Genomic DNA, 27,792 nt, shown 5'->3' with positions numbered 1-27,792 from the left:
ACAGACTAGACTATACACTAGACTATAGACTAGACTATACACTAGACTATAGACTAGACTATACACTAGACTATAGACTAGACTAGACTAGACTAGACAAGACTATAGACTAGACTATAGACTAGACTATAGACTAGACTATAGACTAGACTATAGACTAGACTATAGACTAGACTATAGACTAGACTATAGACTAGACTATAGACTAGATTATAGACTAGACTATAGACTAGACTATAGACTAGACTAAAGACTAGACTATAGACTAGACTATAGACTAGACTATAGACTAGACTATATAGACTAGACTATAGACTAGACTATAGACTAGACTATAGACTAGACTATAGACTAGACTATAGACTAGACTATAGACTAGACTATAGACTAGACTATAGACTAGACTATAGACTAGACTATAGACTAGACTATAGACTAGACTATAGACTAGACTATAGACTAGACTATAGACTAGACTATAGACTAGACTATAGACTAGACTATAGACTAGACTATAGACTAGACTATAGACTAGACTATAGACTAGACTATAGACTAGACTATAGACTAGACTATAGACTAGACTATAGACTAGACTATAGACTAGACTATAGACTAGACTATAGACTAGACTATAGACTAGACTATAGACTAGACTATAGACTAGACTATAGACTAGACTATAGACTAGACTATAGACTAGACTATAGACTAGACTATAGACTAGACTATAGACTAGACTATAGACTAGACTATAGACTAGACTATAGACTAGACTATAGACTAGACTATAGACTAGACTAGACTAGACTATAGACTAGACTATAGACTAGACTATAGGCTAGACTATATACTAAGACTATAGACTAGACTATAGGCTAGACTATATACTAGACTATAGACTAGACTATAGGCTAGACTATAGACTAGACTATAGACTAGACTATAGGACTAGACTATAGACTAGACTATAGACTAGACTATAGACTAGACTATAGACTAGACTATAGACTAGACTATAGACTAGACTATAGACTAGACTATAGACTAGACTATAGGACTAGACTATAGACTAGACTATAGACTAGACTATAGACTAGACTATAGACTAGACTATAGACTAGACTATAGACTAGACTATAGACTAGACTATAGACTAGACTATAGACTAGACTATAGACTAGACTATAGACTAGACTATAGACTAGACTATAGACTAGACTATAGACTAGACTATAGACTAGACTATAGACTAGACTATAGACTAGACTATAGACTAGACTATAGACTAGACTATAGACTAGACTATAGACTAGACTATAGACTAGACTATAGACTAGACTATAGACTAGACTATAGACGAGAACTATAGAACTAGACTATAGACTAGACTATATTATAGACTACGCTACAAATCATACTATCGACTAGACTATAGCCTAATCTTATAGACTAGGCCATAAACAAAATAGATTAGAACTGACAGAACTACTATAGACTAGACATAAACCAAGCTAACGACTAGACTATAGTCTAGATCAGAAATGCTGCCAGCAACGGTTGAGGGAAATTTATGTTGCACACATGTTTATAGTTGGACAGCAACAATTTTACAAATTCTACGGCAAATTCTTAACCTTTTCTCTAATTCCTTTGGGACTGTAAAAAAAAACTGTTTTTAAACGCTTTTTCTTAAAACCCTGATTTTAAAATGATATATAACTAAGTGCTTTAAGCATGACATAAACTCTCCAAAAAAAAAAAAAAAAAAACAACAGCAAACTGTTGACGGATCTTAAAAGTCATGCACAAAATTACAGGTTTTTCATTTTACCACTCACAAGTGGTAGAGAAGCAACATTTTTTAAAAGTTTTCAGCCTGTCAGTGGGTTTTTTATAGTTTATGTTTATTTTTTTTTTTTTTTAGTTTAGGATATGTTTATTTAAGTATGACAGTTTCTTGTCATGTTGCAATATGACAAGCCAAACAACTGGCCTGGAAATTTTTATAGCAGCAAAAAATAATTGGGTTAAAATTGCAAAAAGAAAGAAGAAATTTTATTTCACAAACCAGCAGGTGTTTTTTGAACGACAGGAAAAAAAAACTAAAAGTGAATTTCACTTATTTGCACTTCAAATTAATAGAATTTAAAATAAAAAATCATAAGGAAAATTTTAAAAGCTGGTTTCAAATCAAACAGACATTTATGTTTTCAAGCCTTTTTTGGGAAATTAAAATAATTTTAACAATTAATATATTGCAACATGTTGCAAAATGAAAAAAACATTTGCAATTTACACATAAGGCCTGAACATATTATTAAATTGACTTTAGTTCTATAATACTTCCTCATAAGTTTATTATAAAATTTTTTTTATAAAAAAAGTTGCTCTTACCTTATTTAGCGGGAAAAAATCAAACTGTAAAGAAAATTAAAAAAATATATTATATAAAATCACATATTTATTTGTTAAAAGAAGTTATTGTTAATCATGTTTATAATGCTCAAATTTAGTTAAAACTTTTTAAAAATTGTTATTTAATGTCAGTAGTTTTAGTGGCTATAGTTTTATGGAAATTTGTTTTAAACATTTTCATTTTAGAGAAAATTACTTAATTTGCAGAAAATTACAAAATTATATAAAATTTATAGGAAATAGTTTTAATGATTTTTTAAAAGTAAACAAAGCAAAAGTTGCTTCGTTCATATGCAACTCTAGTCTAGTCTATGCTAGACTAAAGATTAGACCATAGACTAAACTATAGACTACACAATATAGTTCTAGTTCAGTTCTAGTTTTGTTCTAGTTCTGTTCTAGTTCTGTTCTAGTTCTGTTCTAGTTCTGTTCTAGTTCTGTTCTAGTTCTGTCTAGTATTTCTCGTTTGTTCTAGTTCTGTTCTAGTTCTGTTCTAGCTTCTGTTTCTAGTTCTGTTCTAGTTCTGTTCTAAGTTCCTGTAGTCTGTTCTATTTCTGTTCGAGTTCTGTTCTAGTTCTGTTCTAGTTCTGTTCTAGTTCCTGTTCTAGTTCTGTTCTAGTTCTGTTCTAGTTCTGTTCTAGTTCGTTCTCGTCCAGTTCGAGTTCTGTAGTTCCGTCTCGTTCTGTTCTAGTGTCCTAGTTCTGTAGTTCTGTCTAGGTCCGTTCTAGTTCTGTCTTAAGTTCTGTTCTAGTTATGTCTAGTTCTGTTCTAGTTCTGTTCTCGGTCTGTTCTAGTTCTGTTCTAGTTCTGTTCTAGTTCTGTTCTAGTTCTGTTCTAGTCTGTCTAGTCTGTCTAGTTCTGTTCTAGTTCTGTTCTAGTTCTGTTCTAGTTCGTGTTCTAGTTCCTGTTCTAGTTCTGTTTCTAGTTCTGTTCTAGTTCTGTCTGTTCTAGTTCTGTTCTAGTTCTGTTCTAGTTCTGTTTCTAGTTCTGTTCTAGTTCTGTTCTAGTTCTGTTCTAGTTCTGTTCTAGTTCTGTTCTAGTTCTGTTCTAGTTCTGTTCTAGTCTGTCTAGTTCTGTTCTATTGCTGTTCTAGTTCTGTTCTAGTTCTGTTCTAGTTCTGTTCTAGTTCTGTTCTAGTTCTGTTCTAGTTCTGTTCTAGTTCTGGTTCTGTTCTGTTCTTAGTTCTGTTCTATTCTGTTCTAGTTCTGTTCTAGTTCTGATTCTAGTTCTGTTCTAGTTCTGTTCTAGTTCTGTTCTAGTTCTGTTCTAGTTCTGTTCTAGTTCTGTTCTAGTTCTGTTCTAGTTCTGTTCTAGTTCTGTTCTAGTTCTGTTCTAGTTCTGTTCTAGTTCTGTTCTAGTTCTGTTCTAGTTCTGTTCTAGTTTCTGTTCTAGTTCTGTTCTAGTTCTGTTCTAGTTCTTTCTAGTTCTGTTCTAGTTCTGTTCTAGTTCGTTCTAGTTCTGTTCTAGTTCTGTTCTAGTTCTGTTCTAGTTCTGTTCTAGTTCTGTTCTAGTTCTGTTCTAGTTCTGTTCTAGTTCTGTTCTAGTTCTGTTCTAGTCTGTTCTAGTTCTGTTCTAGTTCGGTTCTAGTTCGGTTCTAGTTCTGTTCTAGTTTTGTTCTAGTTCTGTTCTAGTTCTGTTCTAGTTCTGTTCTAGTTCTGTTCTAGTTCTGTTCTAGTTCTGTTCTATTTCTGTTCTAGTTCTGTTCTAGTTCTGTTCTAGTTCTGTTCTAGTTCTGTTCTAGTTCGGTTCTAGTTCGGTTCTAGTTCTGTTCTAGTTTGTTCTATTTCTGTTCTAGTTCTGTTCTGTTCTAGTTCTGTTCTAGTTCTGTTCTAGTTCTGTTCTAGTTCTGTTCTAGTTCTCTTCTAGTTCTGTTCTGGTTCTGTTCTAGTTCTGTTCTAGTTCTGTTCTAGTTCTGCTGCTAGTTCTGTTCTAGTTCTGTCTGGTTCTGTCTAGTTCTGTTCTAGTTCTGTTCTAGTTCTGTTCTAGTTCTGTTCTAGTTCTGTTCTAGTTCTGTTCTAGTTCTGTTCTAGTTCTTTCTAGTTCTGTTCTAGTTCTGTTCTAGTTCTGTTCTAGTTCTTTCTAGTTCTGTTCTAGTTCTGTTCTAGTTCTGTTCTAGTTCTGTTCTAGTTCGGTTCTAGTTCTGTTCTAGTTCTGTTCTAGTTCTGTTCTTGTTCTAGTTCTGTTCTAGTTCTGTTCTACTTCTGTTCTAGTTCTGTTCTAGTTCTGTTCTAGTTCTGTTCTAGTTCTGTTCTAGTTCTGTTCTAGTTCTGTTCTAGTTCTGTTCTAGTTCTGTGCTAGTTCTGTTCTAGTTCTCTTCTAGTTCTGTTCCAGTTCTGTTCTAGTTCTGTTCTAGTTCTGTTCTAGTTCTGTTCTAGTTCTGTTCTAGTTCTGTTCTAGTTCTGTTCTAGTTCTGTTCTTGTTCTGTTCTTGTTCTGTTCTTGTTCTGTTCTTGTTCTGTTCTTGTTCTGTTCTAGTTCTGTTTTGTTCTAGTTATAGTTCTGTTCTAGTTTTGTTCTAGTTCGTTTGTTTTAAAGTTTTTTTTAAACATTTTTAATAACATAAGCAATTTGTTTCCATTTTAATGATATTTTTTTATAGGTTTATTATATGCATTAAAAAATATATTTTAAATATTGACGTCATTGAACAAATTTCATTTCAGACGACACACGCTCTATGGAATCTAGTACTAAAGATCTTTGGCTTTTTTTATTTCTGCTAGCTAGATTTTCGTCTAATACTTTTTTTATTTCAACTAAAAAATTAATGCAGTTCAAAGAATATTTATATATATTTTTGGCAATATGCTTAAAAAACCAAATGTTTGATGTCAATAACAATTAAGAAAGACATTATTATTGTTATTATGTATTTCCTAAAGGTTTTAAGTGATATTGCTTAGGGAAGGGGGGTGAAAGGTACTAGACAAATGAAAACATGTGTAATCTCGTCTGAAGGAAAATAACAAGATCATTTAATGTGAAACATTGAAACAAATTATAGTTGTGGGAAAATTTGTGTTCACAAAAAAAAACCTTTGTTCTTTTTAGCCCTGAATTTAACAAAGTTTCCTACTAAATAGTTTAAAACACGATCATGATGATCATACTGGATGTTGTTTATTTATGTTGCTGCTTCACCCACATTTTTTTTTTGTTTTTATTATTGATGTAGTGGTTGTCAATACAACAACTTGTCATTAAATGTTGCTGTCGTTTGTCTGTTAGTCAAGTCATTGCATACAAATTAGAGCAAAAACCGCAATGTCAATTTGTGGTGACGCAATTTTTGTTTTCATTAGAGCAAAAACAGCAAAACCTACAAAGTTACTAAGACAGGCTGGCAGACAGACAGACATATGGATGGACGGACAGATGGTTGGACAGACAGCTACAACCAAACAGGCAGTTAGTTATAGCTGTTTGATACAATTTGTTTATCTGTTTTTTAGCTTTTAACTTGTCTCTATATAATGTTGGCATAGTTTGCCGTTTGCGGTTTTCTTTTCTGTGAAACTAGTTAATTGTCAATAAAACCTTATTAAGTCAAACCATAATTAAGGAGAAGTTAAGTTATTGTTAAATTAAACATTCATTCATACCTCCTCTACTCTGGTTTGGATTTCTTAATAAAAATGTGTAACATGCTAAAGTCAACTTTTAACAATTTACTTGTTTTGACAGTTATTTTGTTACACAAAAATTACGAAAACATGTTCTAATCTACGCAATATATGTTGCTAAACTTTATAGACAAGTTCTTGGTTAAAATATTTTTTGTAATTAATGTTCAAAAAGACAGTTAACAAATGGGTTATTAGGCAATGATGTTATTATGTTATTTCAAGTTTTAATTAAAATTTTTTAATTTCATAAATTTTGCAAATAAAGTGACTTAAGAAAAGAGCTATTAATTAATAAAAAGTTATATGTCAAACAATTTTCTTTTAAACTGAGGAATTTTTTTCTAAAATGTTGCCCATTATCTGTTCAGTTCTTGCTCTGTTCTAGTTCTGTTCTAGTTCTGTTCTAGTTCTGTTCTAGTTCTGTTCTAGTTCTGTTCTAGTTCTGTTCAAGTTCTGTTCTAGTTCTGTTCTAGTTCTGTTCTAGTTCTGTTCTAGTTCTGTTCTAGTTCTGTTCTTGTTCTGTTCTAGTTTCTGTTCTAGTTCTGTTCTAGTTCTGTTCTAGTTCTGTTCTGTTCTAGTTCTGTTCTAGTTCTGTTCTGTTCTAGTTCTGTTCTGTTCTAGTTCTGTTCTGTTCTGTTCTAGTTCTGTTCTAGTTCTGTTCTAGTTCTGTTCTAGTTCTGTTCTAGTTCTGTTCTAGTTCTGTTCTAGTTCTGTTCTAGTTCTGTTCTAGTTCTGTTCTAGTTCTGTTCTAGTTCTGTTCTAGTTCTGTTCTAGTTCTGTTCTAGTTCTGTTCTAGTTCTGTTCTAGTTCTGTTCTAGTTTGTCTAGTTCTGTTCTAGTTCTGTTCTAGTTCTGTTCTAGTTCTAGTTTAGTTTCTAGTTCTGTTCTAGTTCTGTTCTAGTTCTGTTCTAGTTCTGTTCTAGTTCTGTTCTAGTTCTGTTCTAGTTCTGTTCTAGTTCTGTTCTAGTTCTGTTCTAGTTCTGTTCTAGTTCTGTTCTAGTTCTGTTCTAGTTCTGTTCTAGTTCTGTTCTAGTTCTGTTCTAGTTCTGTTCTAGTTCTGTTCTAGTTCTGTTCTAGTTCTGTTCTAGTTCGTTCTAGTTCTGTTCTAGTTCTGTTCTGTTCTAGTTCTGTTCTAGTTCTGTTCTAGTTCTGTTCTAGTTCTGTTCTAGTTCTGTTCTAGTTCTGTTCTAGTTCTGTTCTAGTTCTGTTCTAGTTCTGTTCTAGTTCTGTTCTATTTCTGTTCTAGTTCTGTTCTAGTTCTGTTCTAGTTCTGTTCTGTTCTAGTTCTGTTCTAGTTCTGTTCTAGTTCTGTTCTAGTTCTGTTCTAGTTCTGTTCTAGTTCTGTTCTAGTTCTGTTCTAGTTTGTTCTAGTTCTGTTCTAGTTCTGTTCTAGTTCTGTTCTAGTTCTGTTCTAGTTCTGTTCTAGTTCTGTTCTAGTTCTGTTCTAGTTCTGTTCCAGTTCTACATCTAGTTCTACATCCAAACATTTGTAATTATTTATTGTAATTATTTTAATTATATCAATAGTTTTGAAAAATATTTTATTAGAAACAAAATTCCTTAACTAATAACATTTTCCAACCCCCTTCTACTCTTTCCAGGTATGGATCTGGTCAACGCATGCCCGCACAACAGACCTACGAGGCACCCGCCTGTGTTCAAAATGCCATGATGACAAAAGACAAAAAACCCTTCACCTACACACCCGGTGGCATTGATCTCTCGCAAATCAAATCGGAACGCATGGCTAAACGTCTGGCACGCAATGCACAAGCCGAAGGTGCCACCGGTGCCCAACAACACAATCGTCCCACTCAACCACAGTCGCCCGGCGGACAGGCCTCTAGTCCCAATGCGGCCGCCTCTATGGGCGCAGCTGCCATGGGTATGCCGTTTCAGGTATTGCCACCACCACCACCGCCAGCACCCGGTAAGAATTTCAATGGTGGCAGTGCACCAGCACCACCCCCACCACCACCATCCTCTTCCAATTTTTCCAATACAGGCACATTAGCACCACCCACCAATGGTGGTGGTGCTGGTGCTGGACGTGGTAGCGCACCCAATTCACCCAGTATGCCACGTAAATCACCAACACCACAACGTTTTGAACCACCACCAATGGGCTTTCGTCCAGAAATTAAAATTCCTCCAAATCCGATGGCGGCTTTGCGTAAAGTACCACCACCGGTGGAGAAGAATACCTTCTGGAAGGATGAATACGTTAGAGATCGTTCAAAAAGTCCCATGGTGGAAGTGCCCAACAATAATAGCAATAATATAGAACACAACGACAGCGTTAACAGTGCTAGTAGCTCACCGCAAACGACCAATGCCACTAATAATGGTACTGCAACTATGAACAACGATAATATTGATGGTGAGAGCTGGATTCCTTGAAGGGAATCTTTTTAAGAGCAATGATAATAATAATTAAAGCTTTCAATTTTATTTGTTACTTTTTTTCTGTTTTATTTTTAATTACTTTTATACTTAATGGTTATGGTTGTTGTCTAGGCTTAAGATTAACTTTCATGATTTTCGAATATGGGAAAAATGTTATGTAAACTTTGTTTAGCCGACTACAAAGTTTAAGTTAACGAAAGAAACAATTTCTTTAAGAACAGGTTTTTATCCCGGCTTTAAACTAAGTTTAAACCTTTAAATCTTAAACCTTAACTTTCAATGATTGCAGTTTACCATCTAAACCCATTATACTTAACTTTTTCTAACTTCATTACATTATTTTCTACAATTCCTTAAACTTTAGTTAAACTCCGTTTAGCAAACTACTCTCAACTACATTTCCATCAACTGATCTTTATCCATATTTTCTCAACATTACATCCGACAACCATCATTACTTCTATAACTATTTTATATTTTTCAGCGTAATATTTAAGCTTTAAACTACACTTAACTGGTGAAGGCGCTTTTATTTAAACCACGTACAGCTAAACCACATCTTCATTATTTATCCTAAATATCCCATCAAAAACCTACTAACTTCCTCAACTTTTGTTAAATATTTCCCAGATACTAATTCAGCTTAAAAGGGTGTTTTTTACAGAATTTCAAGGAGTAAGTTAAAAAATTTAAGTCAAAGTTTTATGTCAGTTCAACAGATCTTCGACATCAGAATGATTAAATTCCTTAAGTCTCGTAATGGACCGGTAGATCTGTTTTAAAATCCCAAGATTTTGTTAAACGCTTCAGTTCAAATTTTTCCAAAATTTTATTAAACAGATTTTGAAAATTTAAAAATTCCTGATCAGAATATTATTATAGATAACTCGGAGAATAAATTTGAACAAGAATTAGGTCCAAAGGTCTCAACATTTTTCTATAATTCTGATTTGAACTCAATAGTTCAAATAGTTTTAAAAAATTTTTTTAGAATTTTTTTCAATAAATTTTAAACACTTTAGTTTTAATCATCAAGAGTTTATTCACGATATCTTAGAGAATAAATTTGAAAAGGAATTAGGTCCAAAGGTCTCCAAATTTTAATGTTTCACTCATATGAACTCCTATAATTTCCTTAATTTGACAACTATACGTTTTTCAAACATTTTGTTAAATGATTTCAAAACATTTAGGAATTTCTCTTCAGGATTATATTCCCTACAGATCAGAGAATAAAGTTAAAATAGTATTAGGTCCAAAGGGCTTCAAATTTACTTGCAGCACCCATTTAAACTCCGAGAATTACGCCAAACATTCGTCGGCAGGTTTTTCAAACATTTTGTTAAACAATTTCAAGACTTTTAAGAATTTTACTTTAGAATTCCAATAAATACAGATCGGAGTATACAGTTCAAAAAGTATTACATCCATAGGGCTTCAAATTTAGTTGTAGCACCCATTTGAACTTCGAGAAATACGCCAAACATTCGTTTATAAGTTTTCAAACATTTTGTTAAGCAATTTCAAAAATTTTAATAATTTCTCTTCAGGATTATATTCCCTACAGATCAGAGAATAAAGTTAAAATAGTATTAGGTCCAAAGGGCTTCAAATTTACTTGCAGCACCCATTTGAACTCCGAGAATTACGCCAAACATTCGTCGGCAGGTTTTTCAAACATTTTGTTAAACAATTTCAAAACTTTTAAGAATTTCACTTTAGAATTCTATTAAATACAGATCGGAGTATACAGTTCAAAAAGTATTACATCCATAGGGCTTCAAATTTACTTGCAGCACCCATTTAAACTCCGAGAATTACGCCAAACATTCGTCGGCAGGTTTTTCAAACATTTTGTTAAACAATTTCAAAACTTTTAAGAATTTCACTTTAGAATTCTATTAAATACAGATTGGAGTATACAGCTCAAAAAGTACTTCATCCATTGGGCTTCAAATCTAGTTGTAGCACCCATTTGTACTTCGAGAATTACGCCAAACATTCGTTTATAAGTTTTCAAACATTTTGTTAAAAAATTTCAAACATTTTAATAATTTCTCTTCAGGATTATATTCCCTACAGATCAGAGAATAAAGTTAAAACAGTATTAGGTCCAAAGGGCTTCAAATTTACTTGCAGCACCCATTTAAACTCCGAGATATACGCCAAACATTCGTCGGCAGGTTTTTTAAACATTTTGTTAAACAATTTCAAAACTTTTAAGAATTTCACTTTAGAATTCTATTAAATACAGATCAGAGTATACAGTTCAAAAAGTATTACATCCATAGGGCTTCAAATTTAGTTGTAGCACCCATTTGAACTTTGAGAATTACGTCAAACATACGACTAAAGGCTTTTCAAAGATTTTGTTAAACAATTTTAAAAATTTCTTTTCAGGATTTTATTTAATACAGATCAGAATATAAAGTTCAAAAGTATTAGGTCCCTAGGACTTTAAATGTTAACTTAACTCCGGTTTAAACTTCAAGAATTTCGCCCCAAACATTCGTTTGCAAGTTTGTGAAACAATTTCATAATATTTCGAATTTTCTTATTAGGATTTCAGAGTTCAAAAAGTATTAGGTCCATAGTTAAACAAAATCCAGCACTTACTCCTTGAAATTAGAACAAAAACAACTTAATTTTGAATGATAAAATCTTGGACAATATCATTAATCTATTTTTATTTAATAACAAACTCTTAGGTTTTAAGAAAACGATGCCCACTACGACTACGAATAACAATGGATTACAACAAAATCAAACGAACAATAATTACACGAATTATCAACCACAACAACAACAATTATACACGCCACCAACTCCAAATCAACAACAACAACAACAGCAACAATCTCCCATTAAACCTTTACAACAATCACCACAATATGGTGGTGTTCCACAACAATCACCACAACTATCATCATCACCCTTACAAACTACACAAATGACTCAACAACAATCATCACCACAACAGCAACAAACAACTAGACCCGAATTTCGTAGTGTGGCAGCACCCACATCACCAGCTGTCAATATTTATACTAGACAAACTGATAGTCCCCGTACAGCAGAAAATGCTACACCCCCACGAGCCACTGAAAGTCCTTTCAAATTTGCTCAACAGCAGCAGCAAAGAGCTCCACCAGCTGTTTCTCCCTTGGCTCAGCAATCAACACCTTCATCAGCTTCATCGGGAGCTTCAGTTTCACCTAATAACCAGGCACAAACAGTACCATGGCGCACTCAACGTAGTCAACCCCAACAACAACAACAGGCTCCAGCAGCAGTAGTGGCTCAGTCGCATCCTCAGCCCATTTATAATAATGTGCAAGCTCAATCACAACAACAACAACAGCAGCAAAGAACTCCTGATTTTTCAACTCAACAATCGGCTTATCAAGGTCCTAAACCGGTAAGTAAGTTGTTTAACTTTTAAGGGGGTTCGCCTCTTAATAGTTTAATCAAGAATTCTTTCCTCATACAAGTGTTAAATATTTCAAATATTTACTTTGAAAAATGTAAATAATTTTACATAATACCCACCCACTAAACAAAAACAAATACAACGTTTTTTTTTACAAACAACTCACGTTTCTAAGGCCTTACAGTATTTTAATTAAATATTTTTTTTTTGCAAAACTATTCTATAGACCAATGTTGGCTCTCTGTATATTGCACCATTGGCACCACCCACAGAGCCACAAGCTCAACACATTGTACGTCAACAAATGCAACAACAGCAACAACAACGTGACTCACCCATGCGCCAAATGCCAGCACAGCAACAACAACAACCAACTGGCCCTGGCGCCCCTAGCCAACAATTACGTTGGATGAGTACCCAACCATTGGCTAAAGAACAACCAGCCTGGGCACGCCCCGAGGAAAATGGTAATGTGGTGCCTTCATCATTGAATCGCATCAAATCACCACCACCAGCTCAAACACAAGCTCAACCTCAAGGCGGCATGTATCAACAGCAGCCCTTAAACTCGGGCAATAATGGTTTTATGCCTCAGACGGCTCCCCAAAACTTTGGTGCTCAACCAATGAATACTACCGGTTTGCGTTTGCAAATCAATTCGCCAGTTAATCAAACCAATAGCAGTCAAAATGGTCCCAAGGTAATATAATTTAAGGAAATTAATTAGTTTTTGAATTAAAATAGATTTCTTCTTCATTTATCTAGGAACGCATTATACCCATTCAATTGGAGCAAACACCCACTTATACCCCAGCTCAGCCCAGCTTTAATCAGGCACAACAGCAACAACACTTTGGAGCAGGTGGTATGCGTAAGTTATTTAAGCAAGAAAATAAGAAAAATTTCTTTATAAAATAGTTCTACTAAAGAAGCTTAAAAACTTGTATAAAAAAAGCTTTTCTTAAAAAAACTTCACATTTTCTATAAAAGCTTAAAAAGCTTCATAAGCTTTTCTTTAAAAGTTTTTCCAAACAGCTTTTCTATAAAAGTTTATCTAAAAAGCCTTCCATAAAAGCTTTTCCAAAAAAACTTTTCTATAAAAGTTTTTCCAAAAAGCTTTCTATAATAGTTTTTCTATAAAAGCTTTTCTATAAAAGCTTTCCTATAACAGCTTGTCTATAAAAGCTTTTAGGTTTTTATAGTAAAGTTTTTAAGCTCTTATAGAAATGCTTTAAATCTTTTGAGCTTTTTATGGAAAAGCTTTGTAGCTAAAATAAAATTTCAAAGGTAAACTTTTAAGCTTTTGTAAAAAGCTTTTTTAGTGAAGCTTTTATAGAAAAGCTTTTCAGAAAAACTTTTATAGAAAAGCATTTTAGAAAAACCTTTATAAAAAAAATTAGAAAAACTTTTATAGAAAAGCTTAAAAAAGCTTCTATAGAATAGCTTTTATATAAAAGCTTCTATAGAATAGCTTTTATAGAAAAGGTATTCTATAAAAGCTTTTCTATAAAAGTTTTTCTATAAAAGCTTTTCTATAAAAGCTTTTCTATAAAAGCTTTTCTATAAAAGCTTTTCTATAAAAGCTTTTCTATGAAAGCTTTTCTATAAAAGCTTTTCTATGAAAGCTTTTCTATAAAAGCTTTTCTATAAAAGCTATTCTATAGAAGCTTTTATATAAAAGCTATTCTATAGAAGCTTTTTTAAGCTTTTCTATAAAAGTTTTTCTAAATTTTTTTTATAAAGGTTTTTCTAAAATGATTTTCTATAAAAGTTTTTCTGAAAAGCTTTTCTATAAAAGCTTCACTAAAAAAGCTTTTTACAAAAGCTTAAAAGTTTACCTTTGAAATTTTATTTTAGCTACAAAGCTTTTCCATAAAAAGCTCAAAAGCTTTAAAGCATTTCTATAAGAGCTTAAAAACTTTACTATAAAAACCTAAAAGCTTCTCAAACTTCATTACAGAAAAGTAGTTCACACTAAGAAGAGCTTTTCTACAAAAAAGTTGTTCACACTGAGAAGAACATTTCTGTAGAAAAGTTCACACTAAGAAGAACTTTTCTATAGAAATGTTGTTCACACTAAGAAGAACTTTTCTATAAAAAAGTTGTTCACACTAAGAAGAACTTTTCTATAGAAAAGTTGTTCACACTAAGAAGAACTTTTCTATAGAAAAGTTGTTCACACTAAGAAGAGCTTTTCTATAAAAAAGTTGTTCACACTAAGAAGAGCTTTTCAATAGAAAAGTTGTTCACACTAAGAAGAGCTTTTCCACAGAAAAGTTGTTCACATTAAGAAGAACTTTTCAATAGAAAAGATGTTCACACTAAGAAGAACATTTCTATAGAAAAGTTGTTCAATGTTTAACAAGTTTTCTATAGAAAAACTTCTGAAGGCGTGAACACAACTTTTAAAGTTTATCACAACCAGAAACTCATAACAAATTTGTACTTCCTCTTTTTCCAGCCCCTGCTCCCGGCTATGTGGTACGTACACCCAATCAATTCGTTGATCAGGGTTATAACAACTTTGGCCAGCAGCAGCAACAACAACAACAATCACAACCCCAACGTGTAATGTCACCAACATTGCAACAATTGAATGCACCACGAATGGTGCAACAAACTCAAAATAATGTAGCAACAGGCAATAAGACACATATAATACCAATTGCTATGGAAAATAATGACGGTACTCGGGGACCCATTTCAAAGACACCCATCGTCATACAAAAGTAAGTCGAAAAGAAAACATTTTATAAGTGAGATATTAAAGTAAAGCTTTGTTGAATATTTATTTCTTTAAATTTAACCTCTTTAAAAGTTAAAAGCTTTTTTTTTCTTCTTAAAAATTTAACTAATAAAGCTTTTTCTCTCTATTTATTCTTTTGCTATATGTATTTTTCTAATTGTATGCTTTAAAACCAAAAAATTAAAACCAATTCAATTGAAAATTGCTTTTGTTTGAAAAAAGTGGGGATTACAATCTTGTAGTATATGACTGTCCACTTGAGGCTGAGATCAGATTTAGAAAAAATCGACTCAGGTAGCTTTCTTAAAACCCCAACTCCCCCTGTGTGCGTGTTAATGTTAGTGAGAAGTTAGTTCTATAACTTATATGTCTGTTAACTTAGTTTATCATAAACTCATAAAGACATTTAGATTTGTTACGTTTTGTTTAAAAAAAGCTTTCACAGGTTTTCATCCATGTTATAAACTTTTACTAAAGCTTTCATTTTTAATAATATGTACTGATTTTTGCGTTATTAAAAAAATATTGATTGGTTTATAATTTCTTAATAATTTTTCTATTCAAATCTATTATTAACCTTTACTACTTTTTGGCTCCTAAAAAAACTCTAATATCTCATTTTTATTTATTCATCTCAAAAAAAAAAAAAACAAAAATAAACCACCACTACCACACCCACATCACACAAAATCACCAATCACATATAATTTTAGTGATCAACGTACACCACCAGTACAATCGAAATCTTTTAGAATTTTACAAAAAATCACAGATACTATCGATGATGGCAGTAATGATGATAATGCAAACCAACAACAACAACAGCAGCAGCAGCAACAACCGGTCGAACCGCAATTACAGCGTCCAACATTTGCACGTCAAATGAGCGCTCAACAGGCCCGTCATAGTCCCACAGTCGAACAAATGAGACGTATGCAAATTGGACACGAACAAGGTAAGCATCGTTAGGTAGACGGAAATCTAGATGACAGACTCGGAAGGGTAGAATGAGAGAGTAAGAGAGATGGGTAAGAATCTCAAGAGGAAATTGCTATCACGATAAAGTGTATCAGCAGGGTAGAGAGTAGAGTTAAAGGTGAGGAAAAGCTTTCAAGTTTTAATCAAGGAAAAGGATTAGACGAAGAAAGAATGAGGATTCTAATATAACTTAAAATCTTTTTCTTGAAAGATTAAAGCTTTTTCATAAAATGTTCGAAAGCTTTTTATGAAAATATAAAAGCTTTTTAATAAAACCTTTCAATATAACTTAAAAGCTCTTTTATGAAAAACGCAAGCTTTTTCATAAATGTTCTTAATTTGAAAATTTCAAAGCTTTTTATAAAAACTTAAAAACTTTTAATAAAAATATAGAGCTTTTAATAAAAGTTTAAATGTTTTTTATAAAAACTTAAAACTTTTAATGAAAACTTCAGAGCTTTTTTAAAAAGTTTAAAAGCTTTTTATAAAAGTATATAAGCTTTTTTTAATCTAAAGCATTTAGTAGAAACTGAAAAGCTTTAAAAAAAAAGCTTAAACACTTTAAAAAAAAGCTTAAACACTTTAAAAAAAGCTTAAACATTTGTCCAAATATCTAAAACACTTCTTATAAAAGCTTTTTATAAAAGGCTACATTGATATATAATCTTAAGCGGTATCTTAGTAAAAGCTTTGTACTTCACTTCTTCTTCGGAGCTTTTTATAAAAATTTAAAAGCTTTTTATAATATTTTAAAAGTTTTTTTATAAAAAATCAAAGCTTTTAATAAAAACTTAAAAGCTTTTTGAAAAACCTTAAACATTTTTCATAATATCTTCTTATAAAAGCTTTTTATAAAAGCCTAAACACATTAATATAAAACCATAAAAAATTTCTTAGTAAAAGCTTTTTAAAAGCGCTTCTTCTTTATAAAAGTTTAAAAATTGTTTTATAAAATTTGATAAATCTTTCTATTAAAGTTTCAAAACTTTTTTCTAAAGTTTAAAACTTTTTTAATTTCAAAATGCTTTTATAAAAGCTTAATTATCTTTTTAAAAAAGTTTAAAAGCTTAAAGCTTTTAAAATATGAAAGATTCTTATAAAAGTTTAAAAGTTTTTCTAAAAAAATAATAAAAGCTTTTGTTATAAAAAATCAAAAGCTTTTAATAAAAGGTAAAACCTTTTTATAAAACCTGAAATACTTTAATGAAAGCTATAAAACTTTCTATAAAAGTTTAAAGGGCTTTTATAAAATCTAAAGGTTTTTTTAATAAAAGCTTCAAAGCTTAAAGCTAAACTAGATTTTTATAAAAGATTAAAAGCAAAAAGCTTTTTTTAATGTTTAAAAAAGCTTTTTATAAAATGTTTTTAAAAAGTTTTTTATAAAAGTTCAAAAAGCTTTTTATCAAACTGTAAAAAGCTTTTTATAGAAATGTAAAAAGTTTTACAATACGTTTTAAATGTCTAAAAAAGCTTTTTATAAAACTGTAGAAAGCTTTTTTTACAAATGTAAAAAGCTTTTTACTAATATTTAAGAAGCTTAAAAAAACATCTCATAAAAACGTAATAAGTTTAAGAAGCTTTTTATAAAAGCTTAAAGAAATTTGTATAAAAACCTAAAGAGCTTTTTAATACAATTTATAATAACTTAATAGGTTTAAACGAAAGCTCGTAAGCTTTTATAAAAGCTTTTTATTAAAAACTCGAAATCTTTTAATTGAAAAAAATAAAGCTTTTCTTGGAAAAATATAAAGTTTTCACAATAAAAAGCTTTTACTGTTAATTTAGATTTGAGAAACATTAGATGTTCCAAAGGAAAAGGAAAATTTAGTTTTTTTTTACGTTAAGTTTTTGACAAAAGTAAGCTTTAAAGCTTACTATTACAGTTTTTAAGGGACATATTAAAATTCATCTAATTTCATTTGACTTTTTCTTTTTACTCTAATGTGTTTTGTCTACTTTTTGACTTGATTTTTTTCTACTCATTATAATAAGCTTTAAAAGCTTATGGCTGGTTTTGGAGTTTAACTTTATTTTTTCTTAAAACAATCATTTTAATATTAATTTACTAAAAAATAAACAATATTAATAATGATTAACTTAAATAAACAATAACCAGGACTAAACTGAAAAAAGAAAAAAATTTTGTAAGAGAAACCTAAAAAATAAAAATACTAATTAAACTCTTCTCTCTTTCTCTTCTAATTTTAGGTAACTACTCAGCACCAACAACGCCTTCTGCTCTTAAATATAATCAACCACGCTCGTTCTATGGTAAAAGCTTTAAAAAAAGCTTTTTTTGTTTTAATAAATTTAGTTTTTATTTTTAAATAGATTTTTTATTAAACTCTTTACTCACACTCTCTTTCTTTTTCAAAGATAACTCTCAACAATATATACCACCCAGTGAACAACAAATACCCGAACCGAAAAAATATACCGGTAGCGCTATACCAAGTCGATCATTTAAAATCTTACAGGCCATGACACAACCAGAAAATGCTGGTAAGTTTTCTTTTTTATTAAACTTTTAAAAGCTTTTTTTATTAAGTTTAAGTCTTATTTTAAATCATTTAAAATCATCTTAAGTATTTTAGGTTTCTTCTTCTTTTTCTTAAATTTCTTTAACTTTATTACAACATTTTCTAACCTCAACGTTAAAAAATATATCATTCAACATTTGTAAATATCATCATATTTCATAAAATTTTTCTTTAAATTCTTACAATTTCTCACAAACATTTATACATTTGACTCATCTGCATTTGGAATTTTTTTTTTTTTTAATTAATTTAATTATTTGTTGTATAGGAGAGTATGTGTGAGAAAAGAGAGAGAGAGACAGTGAAAATTTCACCTTTTTTTAAATAGTTTTAAAATTAATTGCAACTTTTTTTCTTACTTTTAAATGATAACTATTTTTGTTTATAGAAATAAATATTTTGTTTTTAATTTTTTTAAGTTTGCTGTTTCTTTTTTTATAATTATTTTTAATTTTTTTCTTTTTTTATAGTTTAAGATGATTAAGATCGTTTTTTTGTTAATATTAAGATCATGCCAATGAACATTTAATTAATCCATTTGGGAGAATTTTTTTTAATATATTTAAATGCATGTTAATTTTTTTACTAAAAATTAATTACTTTTATATATGAACCCCTTTTAAAAATAAAAATTGAACTTGAATTTTAGATATTTCTAAAGATCTGATCCGATTATAGACCAAACTATTGTTCAAAAACTAAAGTACAGTCCAATTAAGCCTATAGACTAGTCTACTCTGTAGTCCAGACTAGAACATAAAATAGGCTATAATCTGACAAGACTATAGTCTGTATTCTTAACTATAGTCCAGACTATAGACAAAACTATAGACAAGACAATAGACAAGACTATAACCAATACTATGGACAAAACTATATGCAAGACTATAACAAGACTATAGGCATGACTACAGATAAGACTATAGACAACACTATAACCCAGACAACATTATAGTCCACACTATAGACTAGACTATAGTACAGACTATAGACTGGACTATAGTCCATACTATAGAGTACACTATAGTCCAGTCTATAGACTAGACTATAGTCCAGACTATAGAATAGACTATAGTCCAGACTATAGGCTAGACTATAGTCCAGACTATAGACTAGACTATAGTCCAGACTATAGAATAGACTATAGTCCAGACTATAGAATAGACTATAGTCCAGACTATAGAATAGACTATAGTCCAGACTATAGAATAGACTATAGTCCAGACTATAGAATAGACTATAGTCCAGACTATAGAATAGACTATAGTCCAGACTATAGAATAGACTATAGTCCAGACTATAGAATAGACTATAGTCCAGACTATAGAATAGACTATAGTCCAAACCTCAGACTAGACTATAGACTAGACTATAGACTAGACTAGAGTCCAGACTATAGACTAGACTATAATCCAGCCTATAGACTACACTATAGTCCAGACTATAGACTACACTATAGTCCAGACTATAGACTAGATTATACTCCAGACTATAGTCCAGACTACAGACTAGACTATAGTCCAGACTATAGACTAGACTACAGTCCAGACTATAGGCTAGACTACAGTCTAGACTAGAGACTAGACTATAGTCCAGACTATAGACTAAACTATAGTCCAGACTATAGACTAGACTATAGTCTATGGACTATAGATTAGACTATAGTCCAGACTATAGTCTATGGACTATAGATTAGACTATAGTCCAGACTATAGACTAGACTACAATCCAGACTATAGATTAGACTATAGTCCAGACTATAGACAAGACTATAATCCAGACTATAGACAAGACTATAGTCCAGAATTTAGACAAGACCAGACTATAGGCAAGACTATAGTCCAGACTACAGACAAGACTATAGTTCAGACTATACTCAAGACTATAATCCAGACTATAGTCTTGTCTATAGTCCAGACTATAGTCCAGACTATAGACAAGACTACAGTCCAGACTATAGACAAGACTATAGTCCAGACTATAGACAAGACTATAGTTCAGACTATAGACAAGACTACAGACTAGACTATAGTCCAGACTTTAGACAAGGCAATAGTCTAAACTGTAGACTAGGCTATAGTCCAGACTATAAACAGGACTCTAGTACAAACTATAGACAAGACTAAAGTCCAGACTAAAGACAAGACTATAGTCCAGACTTAGTTCAGACTATAGGCAATACCGTAGTCTAGACTACAGACAAGACTATAGTCCAGACTACAGACAAGACTATAGTCCAGACTACAGACAAGACTATAGTCCAGATTGTAGTAAAGACTATAATCCAGACTACAGATAAGACTATAGGCCAGACTACAAATCAGAATATAGATCAGACTTTAGTCTAAACTATAGTCCAGATTATAATTCAGACTATAGGCCTATGTATATAAATAATTTCAATTTTATAAAATTGTACATCTATTAATAACAGTTTACTAAAAGAAAGCCTTTAACGTTCAAAAGTTTTTCCCCTCATTTGAACCAAAAAAAAAAAAAAAATAAATAAAATCTTAAGAGAAAAAATTGGCTGGAATACAAAAAAAAATTGTCCAAAATGGATTAATACCACATTTACATACAACGTGCTTCTTTCACAACAATTTCAACATCAAAAACCCAAAAGCCACTACCAGCGTCATCAACACCAACCACCCCACCAAACTTCACTTCCACACACTACATTGAAACATATATTCTTTCATATAAATCGAAATCGGTATTTGTTTGTTGTATGTCAAAAATTTTGTTGTTCTTAAAGGTTAACTATGTACTTCATTTTATTAAATTTCATCAAAACAAAAATTTATTTCATTATCTTTGTTTTTTTTTTTCTTTCTCTTTTCCTTTATATTTATATATTGTCCCAAAATGCACGACGATCACAAAATAAAAATTGTTTGCAAAAAAAAAAAAAAACTCATGTAGACGAACAGGAAAATTGTCAAAATAATAACGAAATGAACGAAATTGTATCAAAACCTGAAAGTAATAGACATTCATATGCTTCCACTTCATCTACGGCCGAGCCGGTATCATCATGTTCATCTACTTCCATAAGTTCTGAATTGGCTTTCTCATCTTCACCCTCACCCACACCACCACCATCACAACCATTACCTTACCCCCCTTATCCATATCCCTATGGTTATCCCTGGTATCCACCACCACCACCGCCCCCAACTCATATGCCTGGTCAAAATAGTGAGAATGGTGTGCCAACTAATTGGCATTATCCTTATCCCATGCATTCGGCCACACCACCTCCACCACCCGTATCGTCAGCAAGCGAACAACCTAATCCTCCTACACATTATCCACCTTATGCCTATTATTATCCCTATTATCCCCCACCACCACCACCACACATGTCTCCCTATGCACCCCAATCAAATCGTAGTTCTACTGAACCCCCTTCCGAATTTGATTTACAAAATATGTATCCTTCTTACATGCCTCCCCCACCACCATATTTAGCTTATCCTTATCCCGTAGCTCCTAGTTATAGTCAAAGTTCTAGTTCTAGTAGGGCCAGCAGTGTATTGCCCGATATTATTATAACACCCAGTACCGATGATGTACCCTCTCAGGTCATTATGAAACATCATATTAAAGTAGAAAAAGAACCACGTAACCAAAGGGCGGGATCCATAGAAATTGAAGATGTTACTTCACTCAAGTCAAATCCTCCACCCAAGGGTACAGTTGTAGATATTTTAACACAACATTTACAGAACATGTCCAAGGGCATAGAGAATAATTTGAATACCAAACGTCAAGCTAAGAAATCGTATAAAAAGAATATCGAACAGAAATCTCCGGAAGATAATACATCACCGGTACAAATCACCATGGCAACAGAATCCGAACAGGATTCTGAAACCGAAACCTCAGATTCGGATATAACACCCAAGCAAATGGATAAAAAGGGGCCGGCTCCTCTGAAATCCATAAGATCGGTGAATAATATACAAATATATAATGGTCAAAAAATCCAACAAGGTGAAGAAGATTCTAGTTCGGAGTCAGAATCCGAAGATGATGATGAAACTACAGCCGATGGCGAAAGTGATATCTTTGATGAAGAGGAAGATGAAGAAGAAAATCATCATGATTTTGAATTGGAAGAGCACGAATCGGAAACTTCAGATAGTGAAGAATTCATAATGGACGACAATCTGAGTGTGATCTATGAGGAGGAAAGTGAAATGGAAAAGAGTAGTGATATGGCGAAGACAGTAATACGGGGAGATAGATCAACACAAAGTGATGATTTATCTCTAGACAAAGATGATCCTCCTGATGAATTACAACAACAAATCGAGGAAAACGATGAGGAGGATTCCACCTCGGTTACCGTAAGATTGCCTTTGAAATTCTCCTTTAGCAGCTCCAAAGATGCCGATAACATAGCCACCGTAGAGGTGGGCAAATCTCAAATAGAGGAAAAAAGAAGTAGTATTTCTTTGGGGGAAAAACGCAATTCCTTTAGTGTGGCCACTATTAAAAGTGATTCTGAGGAAAATGATTATGATGATTGTGATGTCAGTGTTACCATTTCTTTAACACAATCTTCCAAATCGAATTCTTTGGAAGCTAAAGTTGAAAATAAAAATATGGCTGAACTATATCCCATAGACGATATGCCTCTCCCCGAAGAAGCTTTGCAAAAGATTGAGTCAAGTCAGGAAGATGTTTCGGTTTCCTTGTCGTTAAATATGCGCAATAAATTTGCCCAGGAAACTATAAATGGTGGCTTAACCAATAATATAGCTTTGCTTCAGGAAACTGAGCCGGTAACTGTGCCCAAACCTGCTGTAGTAGCATCAAAGAATGTAGCTGGTTCTCCTGAAGAAATGGATTTCTTTGCTACTTTAATGGCCACCAAAATGCAGGCTCAAAAGATTAAGGAACAATCAGCCAGTTACTGGGGTAAATCAACGGAATCTAAGGAGGAAACAGTTAAGGAGTCTGACAAGCCGGAAAGTCAAGAAAACAAGGAACAAGAGCAAACTTCCTTAGAGAGTAAGGAAAACAAATTGAATTTCTGGAGTAATTATTCCGAGTCTAAGGACTCTAAGGTGAAATCAGCCAAGGACACCGAAAAGCAGGAAATTCTAAAGGAAGAAAAACCAGAAATTAAAGAACAAGAGCAAAATTCTTTAGAAAGTAAAGATAGCAAGATGAATTTCTGGTCTAAATACTCCCAGAAAACTAAAGAGGAAACTTCAATGGAAACCATGCAGGAAGAAACCAAAACTGTAATAGAATCTAAAGCATCTACAAACACCACAAGTTTGGAACCTGAAAACAAAACAAATGAAGAATCCTCCAAGAGCCAAGAAGAGATTAAAAAGCCCAAATTTAGTTTCTGGGATCGTTGTTCATCGATACCTAAAGAGGAGAAGAAGGAAGTTAAGGAAACTAAAGCTGGTTTGGATACTAACTTCTGGGAACGTTATTCCCAAAACACACAAAAAAGTGAGAAAACAGAAACTCAAATTGAAGTCCAAAAACCAAACACTAACAGCTGGAATAGTTCTTCAACAGCAACACAAGAAGAGAAGAATGATGTAACAACAGCTGTGGAAACTAAAGAACCCACATTCTGGGAACGTTATTCCAAACCAGTAGCACAAACTGAAACAGAAAAACCTACAGAAACTGAAAGCAAAATCGATGACACCAAAAAAGAAGAAATTGAAGATATTTGGGCTCAACGTGAGGAAGAAGTAGTGGTAAAACAACCCTCCTTTACTTTCTGGAATAAACCCACAAATACAGAAGTTAATGAAAGCTCATCGATTGCTCCAACAACCGAAGAAGTGGTAGATATTTGGGCTGATCGTGTAGAAGATTTGCCACCCATTAAACCCACAACAAGCAAACTCAAGTCATTAGAATCGGCTAAAAACTCCTTTTGGTCTAGTGTATCTGAGGCTAATAAAACTGTAGAGCCTGCCAAACCTTTACCAGAACCGGAATCTATTACTCTGGTTGAATTTAATTTGACGGTGCTCAGATCATTTGTAAAGGAAGTTCCACAACCTCAAATAGCTTCAGTGCACTATGAGGAGGAAATCGTGGAAGAAACCCCAGTTCCAGAGACAGAAGAAACTGAGGAAATAGATTTTTGGGCTCAAATTGAACCAGCACGCAAATCGCCAGAACCAAAGATCATTGTTAAAGAACCCGCTTATTATAGTAGCTTTGAAGAGCAACAAGCACCAACTTATATCAACTCTTTTGGCGAGCAGGAATGCAGTATGTATAATGATGATACTATGACCACTACAGCTGAAGCTTTTGATCCTCTTAAGTATCCAGAAGAACCGCGAGAAGTTGATACCGATGAAGAAATTGATTTCTGGGCAGAGATTGAAGCCAAACATCAAAGGGAGGACGAAGATGATGTTACTTTCCATAAATCTGCCTCCTTTTGGGCTTCACGCGAACGTCATAATTCGGTGGATGAGACACCGTATAAACCAGTTTTACCTAAAGCTTTTCATGCCAAACTACCCGATGAGCCTCCATCAGCGGATATCAATATTTGGGAAGCTTTAGAGGCACACAAAGGTGAAGAGCCTGTAATTATAGATCCAGCAGTAGAAGAAGAAAAGGCTTTGGTTCAGGAATATGATGAAATGGCCCAACAGGAAGTAACAGAAGTTGAAGAAGAAGAGCATAATGATGATGCTATATCAGTTCATGAACCAGTTGTGGCGGCAGTATGGTGTCCACCAGCACAAGTAAATCAAGTAGAAGAAACGCAAATTGTTGAACAACCTGAAGCTGACATTTGGCCTCCACCACCCACTGAACAAGAGCTAGCACAAGAAATGTCACAGGCAATGGAAGAAGTAAAACCAGAACGAGATGAGTTAGAGATCAAGCGTAATAATTATAGAAAGGCTATGGCTTTCTTTACCACCTCCATAGATGAAAATAAAGAACAAAGTATGGATCGTTATGAACGCAGCAGTAGAATTAACTCACAACGTTCGTCCTGTATTGAAGAAGAAAATGAAAAATGGGATTGGGATGCCGTAAATGAAGCTTTGCAACAGGATAATGAAGAACAGAAAGTGGAAACAATAGAGGAGACTGTGGCAGCACCAATTCAAGAAACATTTGCTAAAGAACCAACACCACAAGCTATCAAGGAAGAAACACCTTTGCCAGAGGTATATGTCGAGCCCACATTGAAACGTTTACCCAATGGTTTGCCCGATTTGGAGGTTAATAAATTTGCTGAAGAAAGAAAAATCTCGGTGAAAGCACGCATTTCAGCTTTCGAAACTGGTTCTGTAGAACAGCCCTCAGATTCACGCAGAAATTCGATTAAAAATCAATCACTTTCAGTGGAAAGTTATACAAGACAAAGTTCTCTATCACGCAACAGTAGTACCCAACGCTCGGAATCCGAAATGGATGAGGATGATTCGGGTGTTACCGATATGAACAAACAGTTATCGGAAACCGATACAGAATCAGAAAGTTTCCCTGAATTGCGCAAAATGTCCTCGTATCAAAGAGCTGCCACACATTCAAGATTGTTTAAACTTTTGCAAGATGATCCTGAAGTAGCAGAGGCCAATGACAACGCCGATGAATTCCAATTTAAACCAAGTCGCAGGAAGATTGTACATAATGTTAGTATTACCCGTAAACAAAATCCCAAAGCCTTGGCGGAGGCTGAAACCATGACCCAAAGAAGAGAACGTTTATCTTTACCTTTGCGCAAAAACACCAGCATAGATGCTGACAATCCCTCAACACCCAACAGTCCCGCCTCACCCATAATGGGCCACACGGCCAATAAATCCTCGGTGGTTAGTGATAAATTGGTCAGTGAATTGGTGCAAAGTTTATTGCTCAAAAGTGACAGCACACATTTTAAAAAATTACCCATGGAAAAGCTGCAGGCAGCTGCCAAAAGAGTTTTAGAAGAGGAACTGGATTCCTTAGAGAATACCTCGGTGGATTCTACACCGGCCATGACACCTAACGATATGAAAAAAGATAAATCCTATGCCGATTACTACAATACCTGGTCGGATGCTCAGGGCTCAGAGGAAATTGTACCCTCAAAATCTTTTAGAGCCTTGCAAGATACAAGACGCAGTCCCTGGACTGCCAGATGTCCCAGAGTATTAGGTTCAAAACCCATAAATTTGGCTAGAGTAACAGAATCACCGGAAATTTCTATGCGCACCAGCAAAAGTCCCGAATGTTTTAGACAGTCCCGAGAAAGTTCTATAGGAAAATGGAAAAAATCATAGTTTAGGTCAAAAGGGGTACAAAAAAAACTATTGGGGCTCTAAGAAAAAAAAACTCACAGTTGGTATTACAACTTAATTAAGGATACAGGGGAAAAGTAGAATATAAGTTTAGATTTTACTGCCATTTACGTATATTTTAATTAACAAAAACACAGTTCAAACTCCTAGTCGTAGTGCTCTAACGAAAGCAACGATTTTTTCAAAGGAAAACGAAAGTTGAACTTAAAGGAAAACAATAAAAAACAAGCATTATGATCTTAAAACAGTTCCTAGAACTAGGACTATGTTCGAATTTTTGCATTTTTTTTTTAATTGAATCAAATTCAAAGTTAAGATAAGTTTCATGTTGCATAAAACATACAAACATCATCCTCATCTCATAACATTTAACATGTATATTTACCAGGCTATGATCAATCAATTGTCGTTCATTGTTTCGTTAAATAAAAAAAATTAAACATTTCCACAAAACAATTCGTTTGTTACCTTCAAAAAATATGTAAAAATTATGACGCACCAACACCACCTCCACCACCACAAAAAAATAATCTCACATTTTAATTTGTGTAAATTGCCAATCCGTACCAAAATAAAAAAAAATCCTCCAAACTATAAAAAAAATCAGTCAATCAAATTTCTAAAATCAAAAAAACCATGTTCAAAAATTCTAAGGTACATATAAAAATTAATTATATTAATTAAAACATTTATCAAAATTCTATTTCATTTAATACGTTTTCTTTTTCGTTTTTTTATTACAAAAAAAAAAACAATACTTATTGTATTTGCATTTTGTTATATTATTTAAATTAATCTATTGCCAGCTTTCTTATAGCTAAACAAATTATTAAATGTTTTTGTTTATTTTCATTATTTAAAACTTCTAATATTTGCGATAAAATATTGAAAAACAAAAGACTTTATTTTGTGTTTTTAAAGACTTCTTTCCTTCCTGAGAACCATTATAAATTTCTCATTCCACAGACTGTAATCAAATTTGATCTTTGCCCAATTCAGTAAGAAACGAATGGTTAAAGCTGGTCGATCCATTATGTTGTTATGGATGCATTTTTCTTTATATTTCGTTTTACTCTTGTGAAGATTATTTGTTCGTCTTCCTCTCAGATTTCAATTTTCATAGAGCTCTCTCTCATAAAAATTTTCGAGCAAATAGTTTTTTCCAATTTTTAGTTTTTGCCTTAACGTCCTTTGATTTTTTTCTTTTTATTACTTTTTACTGTGTTGCTTTTGTTATTCCTTAAATTGATTATTTGACTTTGTGAAGAACATTGATCCTCTGTGTGATTAGTTTTACCTGATATTGGATCGACGGAAATTTTGTATTTTAAGTTATTTTTACATAAT

At 32.7% G+C, this 27,792-nt stretch overlaps 1 protein-coding gene across 1 annotated transcript in view; it reads left to right on the top strand.

Moving 5' to 3' along the window:
- LOC119604996 (protein piccolo) overlaps positions 1 to 26,427 on the top strand; it is a 33,110-nt gene extending 6,683 nt beyond the window's left edge. Inside the window, exons 2-11 of the mRNA XM_037957940.1 lie at positions 7,644 to 8,422; positions 11,157 to 11,866; positions 12,105 to 12,578; positions 12,644 to 12,743; positions 14,340 to 14,607; positions 14,847 to 14,918; positions 15,338 to 15,579; positions 17,811 to 17,873; positions 17,979 to 18,104; positions 21,071 to 26,427. Of these exons, the coding sequence (XP_037813868.1) occupies positions 7,644 to 8,422; positions 11,157 to 11,866; positions 12,105 to 12,578; positions 12,644 to 12,743; positions 14,340 to 14,607; positions 14,847 to 14,918; positions 15,338 to 15,579; positions 17,811 to 17,873; positions 17,979 to 18,104; positions 21,071 to 26,427 (8,191 nt within the window). The remainder of the gene's footprint in view (positions 1 to 7,643; positions 8,423 to 11,156; positions 11,867 to 12,104; positions 12,579 to 12,643; positions 12,744 to 14,339; positions 14,608 to 14,846; positions 14,919 to 15,337; positions 15,580 to 17,810; positions 17,874 to 17,978; positions 18,105 to 21,070) is intronic.
- The last annotated feature ends 1,365 nt before the right edge of the window (positions 26,428 to 27,792 follow it).

The sequence above is a fragment of the Lucilia sericata genome, unplaced genomic scaffold (assembly GCF_015586225.1).
Source record: "Lucilia sericata isolate MDLA Ls3-8-SP2 unplaced genomic scaffold, ASM1558622v1 Contig000450F_arrow, whole genome shotgun sequence".
In the NCBI taxonomy this organism is placed as follows: Eukaryota; Metazoa; Arthropoda; class Insecta; order Diptera; family Calliphoridae; genus Lucilia; species Lucilia sericata.
This window is presented reverse-complemented; position numbering and strand designations above follow the sequence as displayed.